The following is a 23,395-nucleotide window of genomic DNA, read 5'->3' as shown; positions in this document are numbered from 1 at the left end:
ACTTTATTTAAAAACAAAACAAACGCTGGGTGTAGTAGCACATGCCATTAATCCCAGCACTTGGGAGGCAGAGGCAGGTGGATCGATGTGAGTTCAAGGCTAGCCTGGTCTACAAAGTGAGTCTAGGATAACCAAGGCTACACAGAGAAACCCTGTCTTGAAAAACCACAATAAAATAAAATAAACTGAAAAAAATAAAACAACAAAAACCTGTATTTATATAATTGAAGCCCTCTGGATCTTAAAAATCTGAAGTAGGGGCTGGAGAAATGACTCAGAGGTTAAGAGCCCTGTCTGTTCTTCCAAAGGTCCTGAGTTCAATTCCCAGAAACCACATGGTGGCTCATAACCACCTATAATGAGATTTGGTGTCCTCTTCTGGCATGAAGGTGTACATGCAGGCAAAACACTGTATACTTAATAAATAAATAAATCTTTAAAAAATTCTCTGAAGTAGTTACTATCTATTTTACACATTTAATTGGGATTTTATCTGGAGATTAATAAAGAGAATGTTTAACTCTCCAAGCAGTTCTAATACCATAGGAAGTGCATGTGTCTCTTAGATGTAACACATCACTTGTTAACCCCTCTTAGAATGGTGCTCCTCGAAGTTTGCGTGCAGCCCTATGGAGGTTTGCTGAGCTGGCTCACCTGGTTCGACCTCAGAAATGCAGGTTAGTTGTACCTCTGTATTGCTCTTAAGATTTGTTGAGTAGAGGCTAGTCCTGCTGTACGTATGACCCAAAGCAGATGTCCACCCTTGAGATCATTCTTGTCACTCTAAGTTGCCTGTCTTTGTTCCTTCTGGTTGCTGTCAGCATTTCTTTCTTACGTTTCTTTCCTGACACCCATCTCTATTAGGCACATTCTCATATCCTCTGTTAATGTGCTTCTTTCTAGTCCCATCATTCCCCAAGAGACTTTGTGGGATATGTTTCTAGAGCAACATGGTCTCACCATCCTATTCTGTGCCACATTCCCAACCTGAATATGGTGTCCACACAATGTATTGGCTGAGGATACTTGCCAAATGGTTGAAAATTGAATATGGTCTCATCAACAGCAAATATAGCAGTTATTGAAAAATAAGCCTTTGTGTGGCACTTGGATTAGCAACATAAATGCTGAGCTGTACATATTTTAACTTGTTGATCCCCCTTGACCCCCATGGTGCTAGGTATTGAATCCAGGGCCTCCAGCTTGCTAGGCAATTGCTTTACACTGAGTCTCACTTTCAGCCCAGCCATCTGGCTTAGTGCCTTGAGTAGCAATACAGGAGTGTAGTTTACGAGTTCCTTCCTTTTCTCCTCAGCTGGTAAAATGCATTGTTCATGTCCCAAAGGCCCTTGGCTCTATCCTCAAGAAACTGGTAGAGAGCTCTAGATCTTCACATTAAACGGAACAAAGATATGTTCAGCTGAGGTTGAGTCTCAGTAAGAATTTTATGAGTCCTCAGAGGTGTAATCACTAAGGAAGTTTCTTTTTATAGACCCTTTCCTTTCATATGTGCTTATATATTTATTTTTGTGTTGGCTTTGGTGCCGAGCCTAGGGTACGTTTTACCACCATGCCACATTTCCAGCTCAAGTGACCTTACTTTGAAATTTCTCATATTTTTTAGGTAACCCAGCAGAAAAATAGCTGTTCAAAAGTGTGACTGTTCTGTCATTCCCTCCCTTAAGCCCTCCTAATTATTCCCTAGTGATGTTCAGATAAAATCTAGATTTCTCACTCAAGGCAAGAGACAAGTTAACCCCTGCTGACCCTCTGCTGGCTCATCACTTCAGACTTGCTGTGTTGACTCATTGCTCTGATGTTAGTTCTTTAAACAAATCAGTTTTATTTCCTTGTGATGGCTTGATGTCTCAGAAAAATAGTAAGATCCTTATGCAGGCTTTCTAGCTTAATATATTCCAAGGTGTCATAGATGTCTGTCTACCTCACATGATGGCTGTAGTATCTGTAGATTTGCTTGCTGTATAGCAGGGCCTTGGCCCTACTACAGTAGGCCCCAGTGTCAGCCAGTCTCTTTTATGTCAGTCCTCCTAACGCACAAACACACACACACACTCTCTCTCTCTCTCTCTCTCTCTCTCTCTCTCTCTCTCTCTCTCTCTCTCTCAAGTAAGGACTGGGTTGTTGTTTGAAGGCTTTATTTAATTTGAACACTTTTTTTCTTCATCTAGAGATTGTGCAGCTTTCCTGGGGAACATAAAAGAAGTGTGTATTGATTTCTAATCAAAAGGACCTGGCTTACCAAGAAAAGTCCCATCGAGTTCAGCTTGCCAAATTAATGGGTTTATTTGGGTTATGTACAGGGCATAGACAACTCAGGCAGCTGAGCCACTGAAGCCTCATGTCCAGTGGCCAGTCAGCTGGCCTTTACATTCCTTAGTACTTTTTTTTAAAAAAATTAATTTTAATTTATGTGCATTGGTGTAGGGGTATCAGATCTTGGAGTTACAGACAGTTGTGAGCTGCCATGTGGGTGCTGAGAATTGAACCTGGTTCCTTTGGAAGAGCAGGTGGTGCTCTTATCCACTGAGCCATCTCTCCAGCCCCTTCCTTAGTACTTTTAAGGCTGTGAAGACCTGTAGCACAAAGGAATGGTGACTGGACTCTCAAGGGCAACAGACCATTGCCACAGACATAGGTGTCTGCTCTGCAGTTCTCCTTATTTTGTTGTCCTGCCTGTGGCTCCAGGTTCTCCATATGAGTCGCTACACAGCTGTTCTGTCTGCTTCATGATAGTGATGGCCACATCAGTTACGGAGCAAGCAGCTCTCCCACTGTGGCTTTTAACACTACTTTTTCAGTAAAATGATGTCCACACTTTATTTTGTTTTTTAAATGTTACAGTTACACCTTAAATTGTAGAGAGGTCAAAGGTGTCATTCCTGGATGTAGATCCTCAGGAGCTGTCCAGCCTGTTTTCTGAGGCAGAGTCCTTCACTACCCTGGGATCTGCTGATGAGGCTGGGCTAGCTGACTCTTAACCTCAGAGAGCCACTTGCCTCTGCCTCCCTAGAGCTGGGATTGCAAGTGGCTTTTTATGTAGACCCTGGGACTCATTCTGTGCTGCTGCATAAGCCGTCTCTTTCGTTCCCTCCAGTTTTTGTTTTTAAAGTAGTATTTTCTTTAATTTATTGTTTTCCATTTAAAGTATATTTTAGTAATTGTTATAATTTGCTGCAAATAATATTTAAGCCTGATTTTTAAAATTACATTTTATTTGTATGTTTCTCAGTGTGTGTGCCATGCCATATGGGTGAGGAAAACCTATAGGAGTTAATTCTCTCCTTTTTTTTTTTTTTTTTTTTTTGTTTTTTCAGGGCAGGTTGTCTCTGTATAACCCTGGGTATCCTGGGACTCGCTCTGTAGACCAGGCTGGCCTCGAACTCACAGAGATCCACCTGCCTCTGCTTCCCGAGTGCTGGGATTGAAGAGGAGTACCACTGCTACCCCGCAATTCTTTCCTTCTTCTATGTGGGCCCCAGGGGCCAAACTTGGGTCTTCAGGCTTATCAGCAGATGCCTTTACCCACAAAGTCATCTTGCTTGCCACTACACCTAGTTTCTGTTTCTGTTTTTGTTTTTTCCAAGACAGGGTTTTTCTCTATAGTCTTGGCTGTCCTGGACTAGCTTTGTATACCAGGCTGACCTTGAACTCACATCAATTTGACTGTCTCTGCCTCCTTGAATGCTGGAATTAAAGTCGTTCACCACTATGTAGGGCTAGACCTAGAGAAATGAAGGACAGTTGAACTTCATCAGCATTTATGCCTCCAGTTTTGTAGTTGAGCATTGTGGTCTCCACTGTGGACCAATTTACCTATAAACCGGGTTTTCCCTAACAGGGAACTGTGAGCATGTTTCTTAGAGGAGACCTGAAGAGTGATGAATGTTTCTCTTGCATATGCAGGCCTTACCTGGTGAACCTTCTTCCATGCCTGACCCGAACAAGCAAGAGACCTGAGGAATCAGTTCAGGAGACTCTGGCTGTAGCTGTTCCCAAAATTATGGCTTCTTTTGGCAATTTTGCAAATGACAATGAAATTAAGGTATGGTTGTTGCCTCTAGGAATGAGTCTTGTGGGGCCTAAGACCTCTAGAGGTACAGTCATTTTAGATTGCTTCTAGAGTCATGTTGGCTTCACTGAGAAGCATCTCAAGAGCTTCTTTTCACTTCTACTTTTCTTTTATGGGGTAAAGAGTCAAGGGAGATAGTTTATAGAAGCAAATTCAAAGGCGTTTTCCCAGAGTGGGTGGCTTTTGGTCCACTGGATTGTTCACTTGGGCCAGCTGAGGAAAGAGATTACATAAGAGTGAAGAAGAAGAGCTGATTATTTATTTGTCTGTAAGTGTGTGTGTGTGTGTGTGTGTGTGTGTGTGTGTGTGTGTGTGTGTGTGTCTGTGTGTGTCTGCATGAGCCTGTGTGTGCATGCCTATTCTTTTTGAAGTGGAGCAAGTTTTTTTTTTTCTTTTCTTTTCCTAGACTAGAACCTTTGGAGCTGTGTTTGTCTCTTCAGAGCTCAGTTTATAGGTGTTATTTAACCTCTAAGCTACAGTGGTTTCCTGTTAATACTGATGTATGTTTAAAAAGATGATTTCCCAGAGCTTGGAATGAGGAAAGGGGAATGATTTGTCTAAGGAGTTTAGTGTAACTATTGTCCTGCTTGTTGAGGGAGCTGCTGCTACTGTCATTGTCACTCCTCTCCATATGGCTGCAGAAATGAGCACTGGGCAGTACTGTCAGGAGTCTCTGTGACAACTGTCAGAGGCCACAGGTACACATAGTGGTTGTTCTACATCTTTCCATGATGTAGATGCCATTTGAGTGAGGTGACACTTTCTTTTCTTTTTCTTTTTTAGTAGAGTAGTTAGTAACTACTTCCTTGATGAACCTTCGACATTTAGATCATTCATTCTTCTGCCCATGTATCGTTGCTCGGCTCTAGAAACAAGGAGTGCCACCCCTTCCCCCTGTCTTGATTCTGTGTCAGAGGCAAGCACAGTAATGCTTTTTTTTTTTTCCTGGATTTGGATTTTTAAGCTCTACATTTGTTTTTTAACCACAGAAGAAATGAACATGGCTCTAACCCTTCCATCTCTTTACAATAGTCCTGTCTGTATTGAATATGTACTTTAATCATGCCTGAGTCAGTAGTGATGGCTGTTTACACATGATTTTTTTTTTAAATACCTTTTTGTTTTCTAGACCTAATACCTATTGGTTGTTTATGACCTCTCAAACACCAGTGCCGTTTCTTACAGTTAGGTAGCCTCTTGGGTGTGTTCCTCTGGCAGCTAATCACCCACATGTTCTCTAGTCCTGTCAGTGTGGCCAGTTATTCCTGCGTTTGCCAGTTCCATCATCCTGGAGACTCTGTCTTGGCTGCTGTCCTTCTGTGTCTAGCTTTGCTCCCCAAAGGGGTGAGCATGAAGCAGTTGTGATGTGGCATTCTTAAAAATGCCTTTGGTGTGCACATCACTTTTCCTCAGAAGAATGAAATTTTTGTTTTGTTATACAGAACTAGAGGATCCTATCCATACCAAGAAGCAGGGTCCCCGAGGAGGTAGATGTGTGGTGGGAGGAGGAGCTCCTGCAAGGAGGCTGCAGTAGGACAGAGAGCATGTCTGGAGAGATGAGGGTGAAAGGACTGGGGGATCCTGGTTCTGTACCAAGAAGTGGAGTCTCCATGAATGGAGTTGGAGCAGGAGGGGACTTACAAGCAGGCTGTCACAGGGCTGGGGCTGGAACCGAGAGATTGTAATAGAAGACAGAAAGGAGAATGAATATTGCATACCCGAGCCCTGTGTGGTCACTGGGGGTCTCAGAAAAAGTGTTTCTAGAGCCTGTGGTGGTGCACACCTGTAATCCCAGCACTTGGGAGGCAGAGACAGGTATCTCTGAGTTCAAGGCCAGCCTGGTCTACAAAGTGAGTCCAGGACTGCCAACGCTAAACAGAGAAACCTGTCTTGAAAACAAACAACAAAACACAAAAAACAAAACAGGAAGGTTTCTAGGTAAACAAGCTGACATGAAGGAATGGGGGTGGGCTAGAGGGGAGGCCCGAGAGGGTCCGCAGGAAGGAGTAAAGCTGAGCCCCACCTTTCACAATTTTTATGTGTGTGTTTGTTGCTATTAGCACATCATTGGTTTGGATATCGTGTGTGTGTGTGTGTGTGTGTGTGTGTATGTGTGTGTGTGTGTGTTTTATATCAGCAGCAGCAAGCCATACAAGATACAGAGACACGCTTAATATCAGTTGCAGTCATCAATATATCACTAGTGGCCATCAAACTGGCAATGGCAGGGCTACTATGGAATACACTATAAACTTAACAGTTATTTAGACTACGTGTGAAAATAATAAGTGAATGAGATAAAGGAGGGAGATATACAAATGAAAGCACATCAAGAGAAACAAAGTTGCATAAATGAAAGAAGACCGAGGAGGGATGAGGAAGAACACTGTGGCCTCTGGTTTCGTCAGTTGCTCATGTGCACTGGCGTGCTGTAGCTGCAGCCCTCCACCCACAGAGGTGCCTGTAGCTGCAGCCCTCCACCCATAGGCATGCCTGTAGCTGCAGCCCTCCACCCATAGGCATGCCTGTAGCTGCAGCCCTCCACCCACAAGCGTGCCTGTAGCTGCAGCCCTCCACCCACAAGCGTGCCTGTAGCTGCAGCCCTCCACCCACAGAGGTGCCTGTAGCTGCAGCCCTCCACCCATAGGCATGCCTGTAGTTGCAGCCCTCCACCCACAGGCGTGCCTGTAGCTGCAGCCCTCCACCCACAGAGGTGCCTGTAGCTGCAGCCCTCCACCCACAGAGGTGTCTGTAGCTGCAGCCCTCCACCCATAGGCATGCCTGTAGCTGCAGCCCTCCACCCACAAGCGTGCCTGTAGTTGCAGCCCTCCACCCACAGAGGTGCCTGTAGTTGCAGCCCTCCACCCATAGGCATGCCTATAGCTGCAGCCCTCCACCCACAAGCGTGCCTGTAGTTGCAGCCCTCCACCCACAGAGGTGCCTGTAGCTGCAGCCCTCCACCCATAGGCATGCCTGTAGCTGCAGCCCTCCACCCACAGAGGTGCCTGTAGCTGCAGCCCTCCACCCACAAGCGTGCCTGTAGTTGCAGCCCTCCACCCACAGGCGTTCCTGTAGCTGCAGCCCTCCACCCACAGAGGTGCCTGTAGCTGCAGCCCTCCACCCATAGGCATGCCTGTAGTTGCAGCCCTCCACCCACAGAGGTGCCTGTAGTTGCAGCCCTCCACCCATAGGCATGCCTGTAGTTGCAGCCCTCCACCCATAGGCATGCCTGTAGTTGCAGCCCTCCACCCAAAGAGGTGTCTGTAGCTGCAGCCCTCCACCCACAGAGGTGCCTGTAGCTGCAGCCCTCCACCCACAAGCGTGCCTGTAGTTGCAGCCCTCCACCCACAGGCGTGCCTGTAGCTGCAGCCCTCCACCCACAGAGGTGCATGTAGTTGCAGCCCTCCACCCACAGGCGTGCCTGTAGCTGCAGCCCTCCACCCACAGAGGTGCCTGTAGCTGCAGCCCTCCACCCACAGAGGTGCCTGTAGTTGCAGCCCTCCACCCACAGGCATGCCTGTAGCTGCAGCCCTCTACCCACAGAGGTGCCTGTAGCTGCAGCCCTCCACCCACAAGCGTGCCTGTAGTTGCAGCCCTCCACCCACAGGCGTGCCTGTAGCTGCAGCCCTCCACCCACAGAGGTGCCTGTAGTTGCAGCCTCCACCCACAGGCGTCCCTGTAGCTGCAGCCCTCCACCCACAGAGGTGCCTGTAGCTGCAGTCCTCCACCCACAGAGGTGCCTGTAGTTGCAGCCCTCCACCCACAGGCATGCCTGTAGCTGCAGCCCTCCACCCACAAGTGTGCCTGTAGCTGCAGCCCTCCACCCACAGAGGTGCCTGTAGTTGCAGCCCTCCACCCACAGGCGTGCCTGTAGTTGCAGCCCTCCACCCACAGAGGTGCCTGTAGCTGCAGCCCTCCACCCATAGGCATGCCTGTAGCTGCAGCCCTCCACCCACAGAGGTGCCTGTAGTTGCAGCCCTCCACCCACAGACGTGCCAGGCTTGTGGGGTATTCTAGTATAGCAGCAGCACTGCCGCAAGGAAGGCTTAGGCCAGATTATTGCTGTAGTTGTCTAGTGTGTTTTCTTATTATTGTCAAATTTTAAAAAATTTATGCAGTGTTATTCCAATCTCTGCCCTTGTGTACTGAGAGTAAACTTATATACACTGAGACTGCCACTCACAGTGAACAAGTTTTTGATACAGATTGTAAACTTTTTTTTTTCCCCAAGACAGGGTTTCTCTGTGTAGCCTTGGCTGTCCTGGACTCACTTTGTAGACCAGGCTGGCCTCGAACTCACAGCGATCCACCTGCCTCTGCCTCCTAAGTGCTAGGATTAAAGGCGTGCGCCACCATGCCTGGCCGCTTCTCTTCCTCCTCTTCCTCCTCCTCCTCCTCCTCCTCCTCCTCCTGTTCTTCTTTTTTGAGACAGGGTTTCTCTGTGTAACCTTTGGCTGTCCTGGAATCATTTTGTAGACCAGGCTGGCCTCAAACTCTGCCTCGCGGAGTTCAGGGATTACAGGCATGCTCCACTATGCCCAGCTCCTGATGCGGATTTTAAAACATTGGTTGGTGTGTGTGTGCATGCATGCATTCATGTGCACACACGCACACTTATTCCTGTGGGTTCTGGGGACTGAATTAAAGCCATCAACCTTGGCTACAAATGCCTTTTACTATTCGAATTATCGGTATCTCAGCCTACCTAATGCAATTTATAAAGAAATAAATAGACTACTGGTAGACACTTGCTGACTATCACAGATTTGTGATATTTCCACTCATCTATAAAAAAATGTGTCAGTTCGTCATAGTTTATGACCTACGAGATTTGGAGCTCTGTGAAATATGTCATAAGCTCCATGGGGGCTTCGGCTTTCATCACTGCGTTTGCTTTTATAGGTTCTGTTGAAAGCTTTCATAGCAAATCTGAAGTCAAGCTCTCCTACTGTCCGACGGACAGCCGCCGGCTCAGCAGTGAGCATCTGCCAGCACTCCAGGAGGACACAGTACTTCTACAATTGGCTCCTAAACGTGCTCCTAGGTAAGAGAGAAAGGGTCCAGAGGCTCAGTCTTAGCGTCAGCTCAGTCTTTTAAGTTACACTAGCCCTTGGCATTTGCTGCTAAATGTGAATTTTGTAGGAGGTGGTCTTGGCAACTTTTCGGCTGCAGCTGTGCTATAGGCCACCCAGCTGGTATATAACCTCATCCTCCTTCCTGGTCTGGCCTTCTGTTCAAGAAGTCTGAGGCTATGCTTCAGCACTCTGTGGGTACTCTAGTGGAACTGACATTTTCTCTTTCATTTTTGGCTACTGTCAAAATCAACACTAGCAAATCCTGCTGGAGTGAGTACATGGACTTTTTTTTGTTTTTGTTTTTGTTTTTTTTTGAGACAGGGTTTCTCTGTGTAGCCCTGGCTGTCCTAGACTCACTTTGTAGACCAGGCTGGCCTCGAACTCACAGTGATCCGCCTGCCTCTGCCTCCTGAGTGCTGGGATTAAAGGGGTGTGCCACCACGCTCGACCAGGCACATGGACATTTGATACAACTTTCTGATTTCCAAATATAGCTCCACTTCCTATAAGGGTCTTGACAATCTAAGGACATGCTTTATGCTGCAGAGCTGCTCCTTGATCTGTGTATACACACAGCCTGTGTTTCACAGTCTTGCTTATGTCTCCTCTCCCTCCTTTTGCCTGGTTTACAATAGGATACTCCTATAGCTAGCTCGTGTCCCCCTCCCTTCCCCCTCTAGTGTGCTGTGATTCTCTGAGCAGTGGACTGACTGCTAAGCCCGCTTGGTTACCTTTGTAGGTCTGCTGGTTCCCATGGAGGAAGAACACCCCACTGTCCTGATCCTTGGTGTGTTGCTCACATTGAGGTGTTTAGTGCCCTTGCTCCAGCAGCAGGTCAAAGACACAAGCCTAAAAGGCAGCTTTGGTGTAACACGGAAAGAAATGGAAGTCTCTCCTTCTGCAGAGCAGCTTGTCCAGGTAAGGGTGACTCTAACCCAAAAACCACATAGTCTTTGTGTGAAGCACAGAATTGAGGGTTAATAATGTGCACATGTGGCTGGACTCTTGGGATTGACCTATAGTCTGTGGCCTCTGTTTGTCACCCTGGTCATGAGTAATACTATGTCAACGGTTGACATTTCTAAGACATGAGGTCACAAAAAGTGCTCATCCATTCAAGTACTGCTTGATGCCCACTGCATACTTGCAGTGGTGAGCCTTGTGGGTAGTCTTTGCTCTGGTCTGGGCAATGTGGTGCACTAAGCATGTGTCAGCAAAAGATCCTTGTGACCAGCAGGAAACTCAGTGCATGCATTTTCATGTATGCATTTGGAAAGAGAAATTGTTTGAAGGTAAATGTTCCCAAAATAAATAAATTCAACAAAAGAGGAAGCCTTGAAGTCCTTTCTAACCAGAAATGTGCTAGGTGCAGTTCCACATTGATTGCTGTAAAACATCTAATTCAAATTAGGAACTTGAAGTACTTCTTGTAGTAAATGTAACTAAAAAGCTGCAGAAAAGTCAGGGCTGGCTGATACATGTATGCTAACAAGGAAGACAGAAGTCCATGAGGAACTGAAGGAAAACCAGCTGGATTACAACAAAGCACTTATAATCCAGCTATGAAACAAATATTGAAGTATTTAAAGCAAGTGATATAGTAAAACTCAAAGTTCTGTGACTGTAACCCATGAGACTTTCCCTTTAAGCTGTTCACAATAGAATGAGATATAGTGATGTATACCCAAACCCCTAAAACTCAGGAGGTACTGGCAGGTTCAAGTTCAGTTCAAGGTCATCCTCTGCTACATGGAGTTTAAGGCCAGCCTGGGCAACAGGAAAATTCTTGTCTCAACAAAGTAGTAAAGTAGAGGAGGGTGAGGTGGAGTGGGCTAGTACACGTCTTCACAGTAAAAGAAAACTTTTCTTTCTAAGTAACCACTTTACTAGGCTTTGTAGTGAATAATTTTAAGTATACTTGATATGGGGTCTTTTACATTTTTAGAGTCACTTTCTAGGCAGTGCTACCATCAGAATTGGTGTTACATAGTAGGATAAGTGTGGGACATGCTCCTTGGAAACAGCGTGTTGCTGGAGGTGTTGGGGCAGAAAGAAGTGAGCTGGGCGACAGTGTGCCCCTCCTCATTCCAGAGCAGGCCCACAGGTGCCTTCCACAGGGCCAGAGAGAGGACAGCCATCTTCTCTGAAGCCCCTCTAGTGTTGTAGTGTGGAAGCCACAGATAGTCCACGAATGTGGCCGTCTTCCAGTGAGACTTCATCCACAAAAGCAGACACCAAATCAAGGCACAGTAGTATATGCTTGTGACCCCAGCGCTTGGGATGTCAAGAACACGCCTGGCCTATGTAGGACATTTAACTGTCCGTAGCTACATGATGAGACCAGGTCTCAAAAAAAAAAAAAAAAAAAAAGCCAAAATGGGGAGTGAAATGCAAGTGTAAAGCCAGGTGTGGCTGTGGCTAGCAGTTTGCCAGTCAGGATGTAGGTGTATGTGTGCGCTACATGAGAAGAGCTAAAGATAAGGCTTAAAGGAGCCTCATTTTTACTCTACACTAACTTTCAAAAAAGTAGCATATGTCTTTTTCTTTTTTTATGTACATTGCTGTTCGGTCTGCATGTATGTCTGTGTGATGGAGTCAGATCCACTGGAACTTGAGTTACAGACAGTTGTGAGCTGCCCATCTGGGTGCTGGGAATTAAACCTGGCTCCTTTGGAAGAACAGCCTGTGCTCTTAACTGCTGAGGTGTCTTATCCCTGCATTTGTTTGTCTATTTTTATCTTACCAACTAATGCTAAGGTTGGCAAACTTTGCAAAGTAAAAATACAGGATGTCTGTGAGTTATGAATTTTATGTAGTGATTTTATAAATATGGTTGAAATTGCAAAATTATATGTTATTTGAAATTGTGATTTAGACCTGTGGGCTTTTTCCCCTTGGTAACATTAAAGAAAAACAAACAAACTCATTGTTTTGTAGTATGGTATAGTATTAAAAACCAAAAAAATTTGACTGACATCCTTAATATTTCTGGCTATTTTCTCCCTGACATTCAGAGCCTTCTTTCTTTTCTTTCCTTTCTTTCTTTCTTTCTTTCTTTCTTTCTTTCTTTTTGTTGTTTTTGTTTTTTGTTGTTTGAGACAGGGTTTCTCTGTGTAGCTGTAGCTTTCCTGGACTCACTTTGTAGACCAGGCTGGCCTTGAACTCACAGTGATCTGCCTGCCTCTACCTCCCCAAGTGCTGGGATTAAAGGTCTGCACCACCACGCCCGGCCCAGAACCATGTTTCTGATTGTTGGATGTCCCAGCTTGCTCCACAGCAGTGTCCATTGGATTATTCTCTATCCTAGTCATTACTTTTGGGAAAATGAGGAGCCTGAGTTTACATACTGCTGTCCTAGAGGACATGCTCTAGGTATTTCCTTCCTTCATTTGTTTGTTTGTTTGTTTTTTGGTTTTTTTTTTTTTTTTTTTTTTTTTGAGGCAGGGTTTTTCTGTCTAGGTATTTCCAATGAGTTAATATAAATTAAAAAAAAAAATCAAGGGAATTCAGAAAATAGCATGGACAATAACGACCCTACCTGTAGAAGTAAGTGACAGAGGTCTTTCGAGGGGAAAATTAAGGCTCAGCTTTGTCAACAAAGGCCAGTAAAAATAAAGTGAAACCTGGGATTTAAACACAACTGAAGACCTGTGTTTCTGCTCCTAGGTTTATGAACTGACTTTGCATCACACGCAGCACCAAGACCACAATGTGGTGACAGGAGCCTTGGAGCTCTTGCAGCAGCTGTTCCGCACTCCTCCACCTGAGCTGCTGCAAGCACTGACTACACCAGGTGGTCTTGGGCAGCTCACTTTGGTTCAAGAGGAGGCGGGGGGCCGAGGCCGCAGTGGGAGCATCGTGGAACTTTTAGGTAAGGTCTCAGCAGGGTCTTCTAACCAGCTGTGCAGTAATGCATGTTTCCTTTTGCTGCTTTATGGGGCTGTGCTGTGCTGAGCTGTAACTTCTTAATTCCTTGCCCAAACTTCTTTTGCAAATAAATGTACAGTTTAGAAAGGTAGATGACAGAATGAGGCCGCATCTTAAAAGCCAGGTTTCCTGACTTTCTGGCTTGTCACCTCCATTTCAGGTGCAGTGAAGTAGAAATATTAGGCAAAGTATTTCCAGGAATCTCATGTTTGAATATCAGGGATTAACCTTTAAAAAAAAAAGATTTATTTATTATTTATACAGTATTCAGCCCACATGTGTGGCTGCCTACCACAAGAAGGCACCAGGTCTCATTACAGGTGGTTGTAAGCCACCATATGGTTGCCGGAAATTGAACTCAGGACCTTTGGAGCAGACAGTGCTCTTAACCTCTGAGCCATCTCTCCAGCCCTCAGGGATAAATCTTTAGGGATGGATTTCTATGCGCTTTTTGGGGGGTGGGATGGGGGCCTTTAGTGTTCTTTTTCTCCTTGGATCCTGACTTTAGAGAGCCCCTTCCATTCTTGATCTTGAAGCCGCCTCCCTGACCTGGTCTCTGGTTTTGTTTGTTTTGTTTGTTTGTTTTTGAGACAGGGTTTCTCTGTGTAGCCTTGGCTTCCTGGACTCACTTTGTAGACCAGGCTGTCCTTGAATTAACAGTGATCCATCTGCCTCTGCCTCCCGAGTGCTAGGATTACAGGCATGCACCACTGTGCCCTGTGTCTCTTCTTGATGCTCAAAGAGTTTGAGCCCTAGAGTAGGCAGTGGCCTCTACTGTGTCTGACATGGGCTACCCTTGGATGGTGGGACAGATAGGAATCTGGGCATGCCAGCCTCCAGAAGTGGCCTGACATTTAGCAGGCTTTGACAAATTTTGCTGACCCTGGCTTGCACATTGAGGACCTAGACTTACTGTAGCTACAAATTAGAGACTGTTTGCCTGGGAAATCTGATTATGGCTTTGTGGACTTAAAATTTTGTCTGGATTCTGAGCAGAAAACGTTTTTTTCTGCTATCCTTGTCACTAAAGAATTCTTAGCATGTCATGTGACCAACGAACAGAAATGCACATCTCTAGTACCTGTTTCCAGTGAAAGTGTATGTCTGACCACTGGTTGTCCAAATAATATGAAATCTCACAGTTTAACTTAGCTTTTTTTTTTTTTTTTTTTTTTTTTTGGTTTTTCGAGACAGAGTCTCTCTGTATAACCTTGGCTGTCCTGGACTCACTTTGTAGACCAGGCTGGCCTCGAACTCACAGCGATCCACCCGCCTCTGCCTCCCGAGTGCTGGGATTAAAGGCGTGCGCCACCACGCCTGGCTAACTTAGCTTTTAAAGTGCAAATTATATGAACTTTGTGGTCATTTTAGTCGTGTCTTTAGAACTATGTATTTGAACATGAGTGTAATTTTCACATTTATAGTGTGACACTGTGGTATTTAAACATGTCATAGGGAAGTATGTTCATATTCCCCCTGTTTAAGGATTTGAGCCAAGCTTTTTGAGGGTTTTCACATTCCTTGCAGAGTTTAGCAGCTTGTTACCTTACTTTCTTCTGCACTTTCTGTGATTTACAGCTGGAGGGGGTTCCTCATGCAGCCCTGTTCTCTCAAGAAAGCAAAAAGGTGATTATCTCAAAATCTGAGTCTTGTCTTGAATTGAACTGCTGTTTCTGTTTGCATAATGCATTAGACACTGCTTTTATTTCCTCCTAGGAGGGTAAGGGGGTGGGTATGGAATACTGCTGGAATCTGAAGTTTCCTGTGGCTTAAAAATTGTTTATATCAGAATTGTTTATCTTAATTTCTAATGTTTGCAGGCAAAGGTCAGCAAATTTTCTATAAGGGACCAGAGAGTAAATATTGTAACCTTGAAGGCTATCAGCTCTTACAGATGTTTCCATGTGTTTTAACCCCCGAAGAATAATGATAAAATAGGGGAACAGCTGGGCCTGGCTGTTTAGTGAAGTCTGAAAGATGCAGGTGTGCTTAGCACTGCTTTAGAGAGTGTACCACTGAGCTTTATAAAGGTGACTTTTCTTCTTAAGGAATTTTATTGTTAGATTATTAAATAGTTTATTTGATTTGGTTCCTCAGTTTATTCGTGCCTGGTTATCAATTTTCAGCCATATTTAACTTCTTGCTTATATATTTCCTGACCTATTTCTGATATGACTTGATAGCTTTATGCATGGTCACCTTGCAGCAGCAGAAGCAGCAATTTTCTTTTACATTATGGATTTCCATGGGAGAGAATTGCTGTCATTTTTATTTTAAAATCTTAAAAGATGAATTTATTTTCTGTCATAATTTGAGCATTTGAGACTTAAAACCTAGTATTTGCCATATTAAATGAGGGTTTTAAATTTTTGTTTTTTTCTTTTTTAAAGTTTTGAGACAGTGCCTAGTGCTAGCTGGCCTTGAACTCAAAATCTCCCTGTCTCTACTTCCCAGGTGCTGGGATGACATTACACCTCACTTTTGAATAAATCTCAACAGGAATAACATTCTAGTCTCCATTGAATTGAGGGAGCATTTACTTGAAGAATTTGGGAGCTAGCTGTCATAGTTTACACCTGGAGGCTGAGGCAGGAGTCCTTTGGCCTATATGACAGACCTTGCCTCTTAAAAAGAAGGCAGAATGTTTGAACCGTCACAGTATGAGGCCCTTTTAGAAAGCTCTGCAAATGATTAAAGGCCAGAAGAATTCTAAGAAATGTTACTCTCTATTTTTGACCTACAGAAATCTGTGGACACTTGGTAAAATCACTCTGGTAACTTATTCCACAGTCATTTTGTCTAAAGATGATGACAAAGTGATATTATTGAGAAGAATTCTCCTCCCTACTGTTTCCTCAGTCTTTTGATCATTTTTTATTTAGGTCAGTGGTTTTTAAACTTTGTTTGTTATAATGAATTTTTTTTTCAAGTGGTGTATGGCTAGTTTTATGTCAACTTGAAACAAGGTAGAGTCATTTTGGAGGAAGGAACCTCCGCTGAGAAAATGCCTTCACTAGATAGGCCTGTGGGCAAGTCTGTGGTGCATTTTCTTGACAGATGATCTAGAAAGGTCCAACCCACTCTAGGTAATGCCACCCATGGGCTAATGGTCCTGTTTGCTCTAAGAAAGCAAACTGAGCAAGCCAGGAAAAACATTTCTCCAAAGCTTCTGCTTCTGTGACTGCCTTCAGGTTCCTGCCCTGATTTCCCTCAGTTTTCCCCGAGGTTACTTTTGGTCATGGTGTTTTATTACAGCCATGGAAACCCTAATTAAGACAAGTTTAACCTACCAGATACAAGGCAGTCTTGTGGAGCACTCAGGCTTAGCTGAGGTCAAGGCTGGCCAGGAGTCTCTTTTCTGGTAGTGGCCTTCCTTGCTTTTCTTCAGGTAATCCATTCTGGGGAACTTCCTCCAGAACATAGTCATCAGCCACTGATTTGGAGGGTAGAAACTACTTCTTTAAGATCCAAATTCATGCTTCTTGAGTTTTATTGGCTTTCTTGAACTACATGTTCTGTTAATGAAAGGCTCTGTGAGTATTTATGTTGAGCTGCTATGCTGATTTTTCATAGATTTGTGCTTTCTTTGCCAATTAGCTTTTGCCTTTAATGTTACATCATGTAACTTTATGGAAATTATCACAATTACTCCTTAAAGTAACATTAGAAGCTAGTAGCTGTATAGTGTCTGTTTTAGTTTTCCTCAGTGTGACAAAATACCTGATTAAACAACTTGAGGGGAGAGATTTATTCATGGCCACTGTTTCAGAGGTCTTGGTCCATCATGGCAGAGAAGGTGTGGCAGAGCAGCTCATCTGACTGCAGCCAGAAAGCAGGGGGCTCACCTGAGCTGGTTGGCTGCTGCTTTCTTCATTTTTAACTTCAACACGTGAGCAGTGCTAGCCACACTGAGCACCAATCTTCCCTCTTAGTTTCCTCTCTAGAAATCCCGTAGGCATTTCTCAGTTCATTAAGCTGACACAGTCAAACTGTAATAGTGTGCTTAATGATGTTTGTATGTGACATAACTGTAAAGATAGTAAGTCTGATTTTTCTTCCTAATATAACTTTAAACATAAACTATAAAAATTTTTAAAAATTTTACAAGAAAATATCTTGTCCTTTCAGATTCTTATCTATAGTCTAGAATATAAAAAGATAATAAAATGTAAGCAACTTATTTATATATGAGTTTGATATCAAATTCTTATTTGTCATTGGAGATAGAACATGGGCTGATAGAATTGGACCTTTTCAGCTATTAGCTACTCATTCATTTATTAAATAATAATAAATTATTTAACTGTAACAGTAATCTAAATCAATAAAAATTATTTTGTGGCTTCTGCCTCTAGTTCTCTATAGACTTATTGATTTTACAGTTTTCTAAAAGTTATTCTCTTCTTTAACACTGTAGTAATATAAAATACATGATGGGTAAATTGTGTGAGGATAAATTAAACATGCCTGTGATTTGCAATTACAGAGTCTCACTATGTAGCCTTAGTTGGACTAAAACTTCCTCTGTAGACTAGGCTGTCTTCAAACTTAGAGAGATTGATATGCTTTCTACCTCCTGAGTGCTGGGACTAAAAGTGTATTCCACCATGCCTGACTATTTACTTGACTGTTATTTTTAGCAAAATTAAAAAGGAATATTATTGTATTATTCACTAGGCAAAGTGCTTTTAGGAGAAGAAGAAGCCTTGGAAGATGATTCGGAGTCCAGGTCAGATGTCAGCAGCTCAGCCTTTGCAGGTACTTATGGTCATCATGGTGAGCTGCCAGCGTCAGCCTCCACTTCTATCTGCTATCTCATGCCTCTTTTAGCACCTCAGCCTGCACACAGGGTTGCAGGGCAGGGGTGACCTGATCAAAAAGTGCCTTTTATAATGTTCACTCTAAATGTGTGTGGCTGTGCTTTTCTTGTTTAAGATATTCAAAATCTGGTTTCTAATCCTTGAGTTTCTCTTTTTGGAAGGGGCTGATGGGTAGAGTTGTCTCATGAACTAGGTGGGTTATGATCAGGACAGTGGGCTGAAGAACTGTCTGTGGATAAATTAACTTCAAAGAATATATTTTTGTTTGCAAGTTGTATGTAACATTATTTGTGTACTTTAAAAACAGGTTTTGTTTTAGGATAGTAATAACTAGATAAAATGCAGCAGCTTTGGGTATGTGTACTTTTAGGTAAATAAAAGGAAAATGTGAATGATGTCAGTGGACTGACTTTTCCCCTGCTTACAAGTTAAAAATGTCATCAGAACAAAAATTTTGGCCTGCCTAGACTTGTATAAAACTCAAATGCCTGTGGCCCAGTTGCCTTCATCAGGGGCCACTGCTCACACCTTGTTCATGTTTTTGAAGTGATTTTGTTTTCATATTTCATAAAACAAACCATGCATTCAGCTTTCTAAAAGCACACACTTTTATTATTATAATCTCCCTGTTCCCAACCATCAGCACCTTTCATTTCCTCCAATGCAAATCAACCACTTTCTTTTCGCAAACATTTAAGGATAAATAGACGTTAAGTATTGCACGCTACTGCTACAAAATGGCCACAGAAATGATTTTGGTCTTACATAGTATTTGTAAGTGGGAATTTCAGAATTAAACTAGGAAAATGTGGAGTGTGCTTACCCTACAGGAGGCTAGGACTGCAGTGGAGGGGGACAGGACGTGGAAGAAGGCAAGCCCCTCCTGAAGGAGTGCTACAGTACAGTTGCTGTTGTTCTGTTGTTGCCTGTTAGAGTTCCTGGGAGTTTCCTTGTGTCCCTGCCACAGCTGCCTCTGAGTTACACACATTCTATGTGTGAGTTTAGAATTGCATAACAACTTGATCTTGGGTTTTATGATGGAACATATTTGAGACTGTTCACAGCCATAAAGAATCTGCTTGTTCCAACCAGCTTCGCTGTGCTGTTTGACCTTTTCTTCACTATGCTCCAAGCTGTTTCATAGTTAGAATGTTCAATACAGTGAACTTTTTTGTCACTTTACATACCTTTGGGTCCTAGCTACTGTGTCCTCTGGCCATTTGACAAATGAGTTTCTCTGTGTCTCTAGCCTCTGTGAAGAGTGAGATTGGTGGAGAGCTCGCTGCTTCTTCGGGTGTTTCCACTCCTGGTTCTGTAGGTCACGACATCATCACTGAGCAGCCTCGGTCCCAGCACACACTTCAAGCAGACTCTGTGGATTTGTCGGGCTGTGACTTGACCAGTGCTGCTACTGATGGGGATGAGGAGGACATCTTGAGCCACAGCTCCAGCCAGTTCAGTGCTGTCCCGTCTGACCCTGCCATGGACCTGAATGATGGGACCCAGGCCTCCTCACCCATCAGTGACAGCTCTCAGACCACCACTGAAGGGCCTGACTCAGCTGTGACTCCATCTGACAGTTCTGAAATTGTGAGTGGGTTGAGGATGCCCTGGTTCTTTTGTGTTGGGCCCTTTTCTCTTCCTGAGTTTATTCTTGGTTGCCCACACTTGGACCCTCCTGCTCATTTTTCTGTATTACTCCACATAATATAGAAGTGTAAAAGCTGCCAGCTCAAATGGTTAACAGAGAACTTGGCCTTGTTTGATGCCTTCCCTGAAGAAAGTGTCTAGTATCTTTTGTATTGAGCCATGGAGATTAAAATCAGGTTAATTAGATCACCTTGTACACTTGACATATCTTTAATACCTGGTTGGACCTGGTTGAACAACTACTTAAAATTTTCAAGAGCTTGTAAGTGTCTGTGGTCTTAATGAACTGTGGTTGGTAATATTAATATTATATATTATTTTTGGCATTTTTGGACCTTTCAGTGTGCTTACATCACATTCCATTTTATAGTAGCACATATTTCTGTTCCTGTGATGTCTGAGTTCATGGACAATAATCACTTCAAATATTATAGAATCAGAAAATTTGGTGCAAGTGTGTGCTGAATTGTGGTGGGTTTTGATGTTGTGCTGTTTTGTTTTGTTAAATGCTTGTTTGTTGGTTTGTTTTTGTTTTGTATTTCTGAAGCAGGATCCTAGCCCAGGCTAGCCTTAAATTTGAGATCTGCCTGCTTTAGCTTTGGACTGTTGGGAGTGGTGGCATGAACCACATTGGCCCGTATTCTAAATAGCCTTTTTCTTCTTCTCATCCTCTTCCTGTTCTGTAGCAACATAACAAAACCATCCCATTCATCATACCTACAGTTCAGTGGTGTTGGCTACATTTAAACAGTGTGGTGTGGGCATCACCATCCGCCCACGTTAAAGCTCCATCTCCTGAGACCTTGCCCCTGTAAAGACTCTTGAACCATCGGTCTGTTTTTTGCAATACAAGTTTGATGGCTGTAGTTTCCTCATGCAGTATGTTTATCATTTAGTATTTACTTATTTATTTTTCTGTGACTTACATAATGCTCTCCATGTAGCATGTGTGAGAATTCCCCCTCCCCCCATTTTTCTCAAGGGCTGAATACCATTCCATTGTATGGGTAGGCCACATTTTGCTTCTCCTTCCATCTGTCAGTGAGCATTTGGGTTACCTTCTCATCTCAATGATCATGAATAGTGACGCTGTGAAGATCAGTCTACAAAATGTCTCTAAGACCCTGATTTAAATTCTTTTGGATATACAGTTAAAAGTGGAATAGTTTTATATCCAATTTAAATGTATATAGTTAAATATTTACCTACTGTAGAATATGTTTTATTAAGAGTATGGCAGGATATTTTGACCTGCCTCTAAATTTTATTTTGTATCCGGAACTTCTGAAATATAAACGAGACACTGGAATGAATACACAAACACTGAATTCAAGTCAGAAATGAGTATGTGTTCTGACCACGGGGGCTGGGGAGATGGCTCCAGTAAGCACCTTTCACTCAAGCATGAGTTTAGCTCCTCAGTACTTGTGTTCAAAGCTGGGCTTTGTGACCACACACTTGTCATCCCAGCTCTGGGAAGGTAGAGACGAGGGCTTGCTGGCTAGCTAGTCTCTCCCAAATGGGTGAGCTCCAGGTTCAGAGGGACCTTGACTCAAAAGTAAAGTAGAGAACAACCTAGGAGGATGCCCGACATTGGCCTCTGACCTTCACATTCATTCATTCTCATAAATATGCATGAACATCTATACACCCGCTGTTCTTGTGTTCTCTCTCCCTCTCCCTCTCCCTCTCCTTGTCTCACAGTCACACAAAATTTGACTGCAGATCTGACCTGATTCTGCCCCTCTAGGTAGCCAATAGATATTTCTTATGACAACATCAAAACTTATCACGTCACCTGCTGAGCAGTTACTCTGTGTTAGGAGAAGCTGGGTAAACCAACTGAAGAGAAGACAGTACAGGAAATTTATTTTCAGTTACCTTTGTTATTAGATTGTCTTTTTTGAAAAATTTGGAATGTGTTTTTCATGATGAAGAAAAGTTACTTGTTGTATGTTGTATGTATGTGTGTGTGCATATGAGTGTGCAGGCCTGCATCTATATGCATGTATAAGAGGAGGCAGAGCAGCTTGTCAGGAACCTTCCTCTATCACTTTCTGCCTTACTGCCCTGAGGCACTGGGTCTCTCAGTGAACTAGAAGCTCACACTTTTGGTTAGGCTCATTGGCCAGTGAGGTTACAGGACCTACCTGTCTCTCCCCATCTCTGACCCCAGTGCGGGGGTTTATAGGCCTGTGCAACCATGCCTGGATCTTCACATGTGTGCTGGGGTTTTGAACTCAGGTCCTCATGATTGCAGAACAAGCACTCTCACTCCCTTAGCTATCAGCCCCAGTGCACCTTATTTTTTGAGACAGGATCTCATATCAAACCTAGAGATTACCTTTTTGGCTAGACTGGCTGGTCAGCAAACTTCTGGCCCTCTTCATCCCAACTCCTAGAGTTGGCATGACAGATGCACAATCTTATGTCCAGCATCCTTGTACAGTGAGCACTTTATCCACGGAGCTCTTCTCATGGGGAGAAGAGTAAGTTTATTCTGAAGCCAAATATTAGTGGCTGTGGTCCAAGAATACAGATTTAGGTTTCTCTAGTTTCTGTGTTCCAGTGTGGTGACAGCTTGGTGAAGTTTTTATTATAAAGGAAAGAAAGAAACAAAGAAACAAAGAAAGAAAGAAAGAGGAAGGAAGGAATAAATTGATAAATCAAGACATTCATAAATCAAGACATTTCAAATACTTTGGCAGGTATCTCAGATAGGTGGGTTATAGTAAAGTGTGGGAGGGGGCTCTCAATTAATGGAAACTAGGATTCTGTTTGTACATTCTAAATGATTTCTTAAGAGTCAAAAGATGTTAGGTCAGTTGGGCGTGGGGGGTCATACACCTTTAATCATAGCACTCAGAAGCAGAGGCAATATTTTTGAGTTTTGAAACCAGCCTGGTGTACAGAGAGAGTTTCAGGACAGCCAGGACTACACAAAGAAACCCTTTCTCAAAATAGAACCAACCAAACAAACAAACAAAAAGTATTTTTAGGTCACATATAGAAGATAATAAATGACCATCAAGAGGGTTAAAGATGCCCTAAGATACTTTGGCTCTAGGCGGCAATGTCATCTTTTCTCCACATTCTTGAGTTCTCATTCGATCTTTGCAGGACCTTTTCACCATAGAATCTGTCCCAGGTTTATGACTAGACATAGGAAATATTTATAAAGTTAGTGGAGATAACTTATTGTTAGATTCTTGTCACCAAAAGCCTTGTCTTCATTTCCAACTGGTTATTAGTTCTTTGAGAATACCATGCATGTATTTTGATAATGTTTACCTCTCATCTTTCTGCGTAACTCCTCCCAGGTCTACTGCCAACCTCATGGTTTGTTTTGTTTCATTTTGTTTTGAAGACTTTTTTTTAATATCAAAAAGAAGTTTATAGACTGAAATTTCTTTAGCATTTCTAGAGCTACCAGGACAGCCAAAGCTGCACAAGAGAAACCCTGTCTGGAAAACAAAACAAACAAACAAACAAACAAACAAAAAACAGAATGCCTAGATCTAGAAAAGCTTGTATGTGACCTTTTCCCGGGAAGATAAACAAATACCTGTTTGATAGGACACCAGTGACCAAAGTAATCATTCCACCTAAGTCTAATTTCACGCACCAGTAAGTTCAATTGGCACTGCTTAAAAGGAGCATAAAATAAGAGCATGGGCAGCTTATAGACATCTACACCACTGAAGCATATGTTAACCCAGCTATCATTAACCACTTACGTGTTCTTAGGAATGAACAGGGTTCCACAAGCCTATCCCCAAAATGTTAATTGCCTATCTTGTGCAGGCCTGGTGTAGGTAGTCATCCTGCCTAGA

At 43.3% G+C, this 23,395-nt stretch overlaps 1 protein-coding gene across 2 annotated transcripts in view; it reads left to right on the top strand.

Annotated features, from left to right (window-relative positions):
* HTT (huntingtin) overlaps positions 1 to 23,395 on the top strand; it is a 143,502-nt gene that overhangs the window by 27,312 nt on the left and 92,795 nt on the right. Inside the window, exons 5-12 of one of the 2 annotated variants that reach the window (XM_084797779.1) lie at positions 598 to 677; positions 3,925 to 4,063; positions 8,993 to 9,134; positions 9,905 to 10,083; positions 12,832 to 13,036; positions 14,671 to 14,718; positions 17,770 to 17,850; positions 19,162 to 19,502. In XM_084797779.1, the coding sequence (XP_084653905.1) occupies positions 598 to 677; positions 3,925 to 4,063; positions 8,993 to 9,134; positions 9,905 to 10,083; positions 12,832 to 13,036; positions 14,671 to 14,718; positions 17,770 to 17,850; positions 19,162 to 19,502 (1,215 nt within the window). The remainder of the gene's footprint in view (positions 1 to 597; positions 678 to 3,924; positions 4,064 to 8,992; positions 9,135 to 9,904; positions 10,084 to 12,831; positions 13,037 to 14,670; positions 14,719 to 17,769; positions 17,851 to 19,161; positions 19,503 to 23,395) is intronic. The other variant, XM_084797780.1, reaches the window with a different exon arrangement.

This window comes from Acomys minous (genome assembly GCF_964271855.1).
Source record: "Acomys minous genome assembly, chromosome: 10".
Taxonomy (NCBI): Eukaryota; Metazoa; Chordata; class Mammalia; order Rodentia; family Muridae; genus Acomys; species Acomys minous.
Note: the sequence above shows the minus strand (reverse complement) of the source record. Positions and strands in the feature narration are given on the sequence as shown.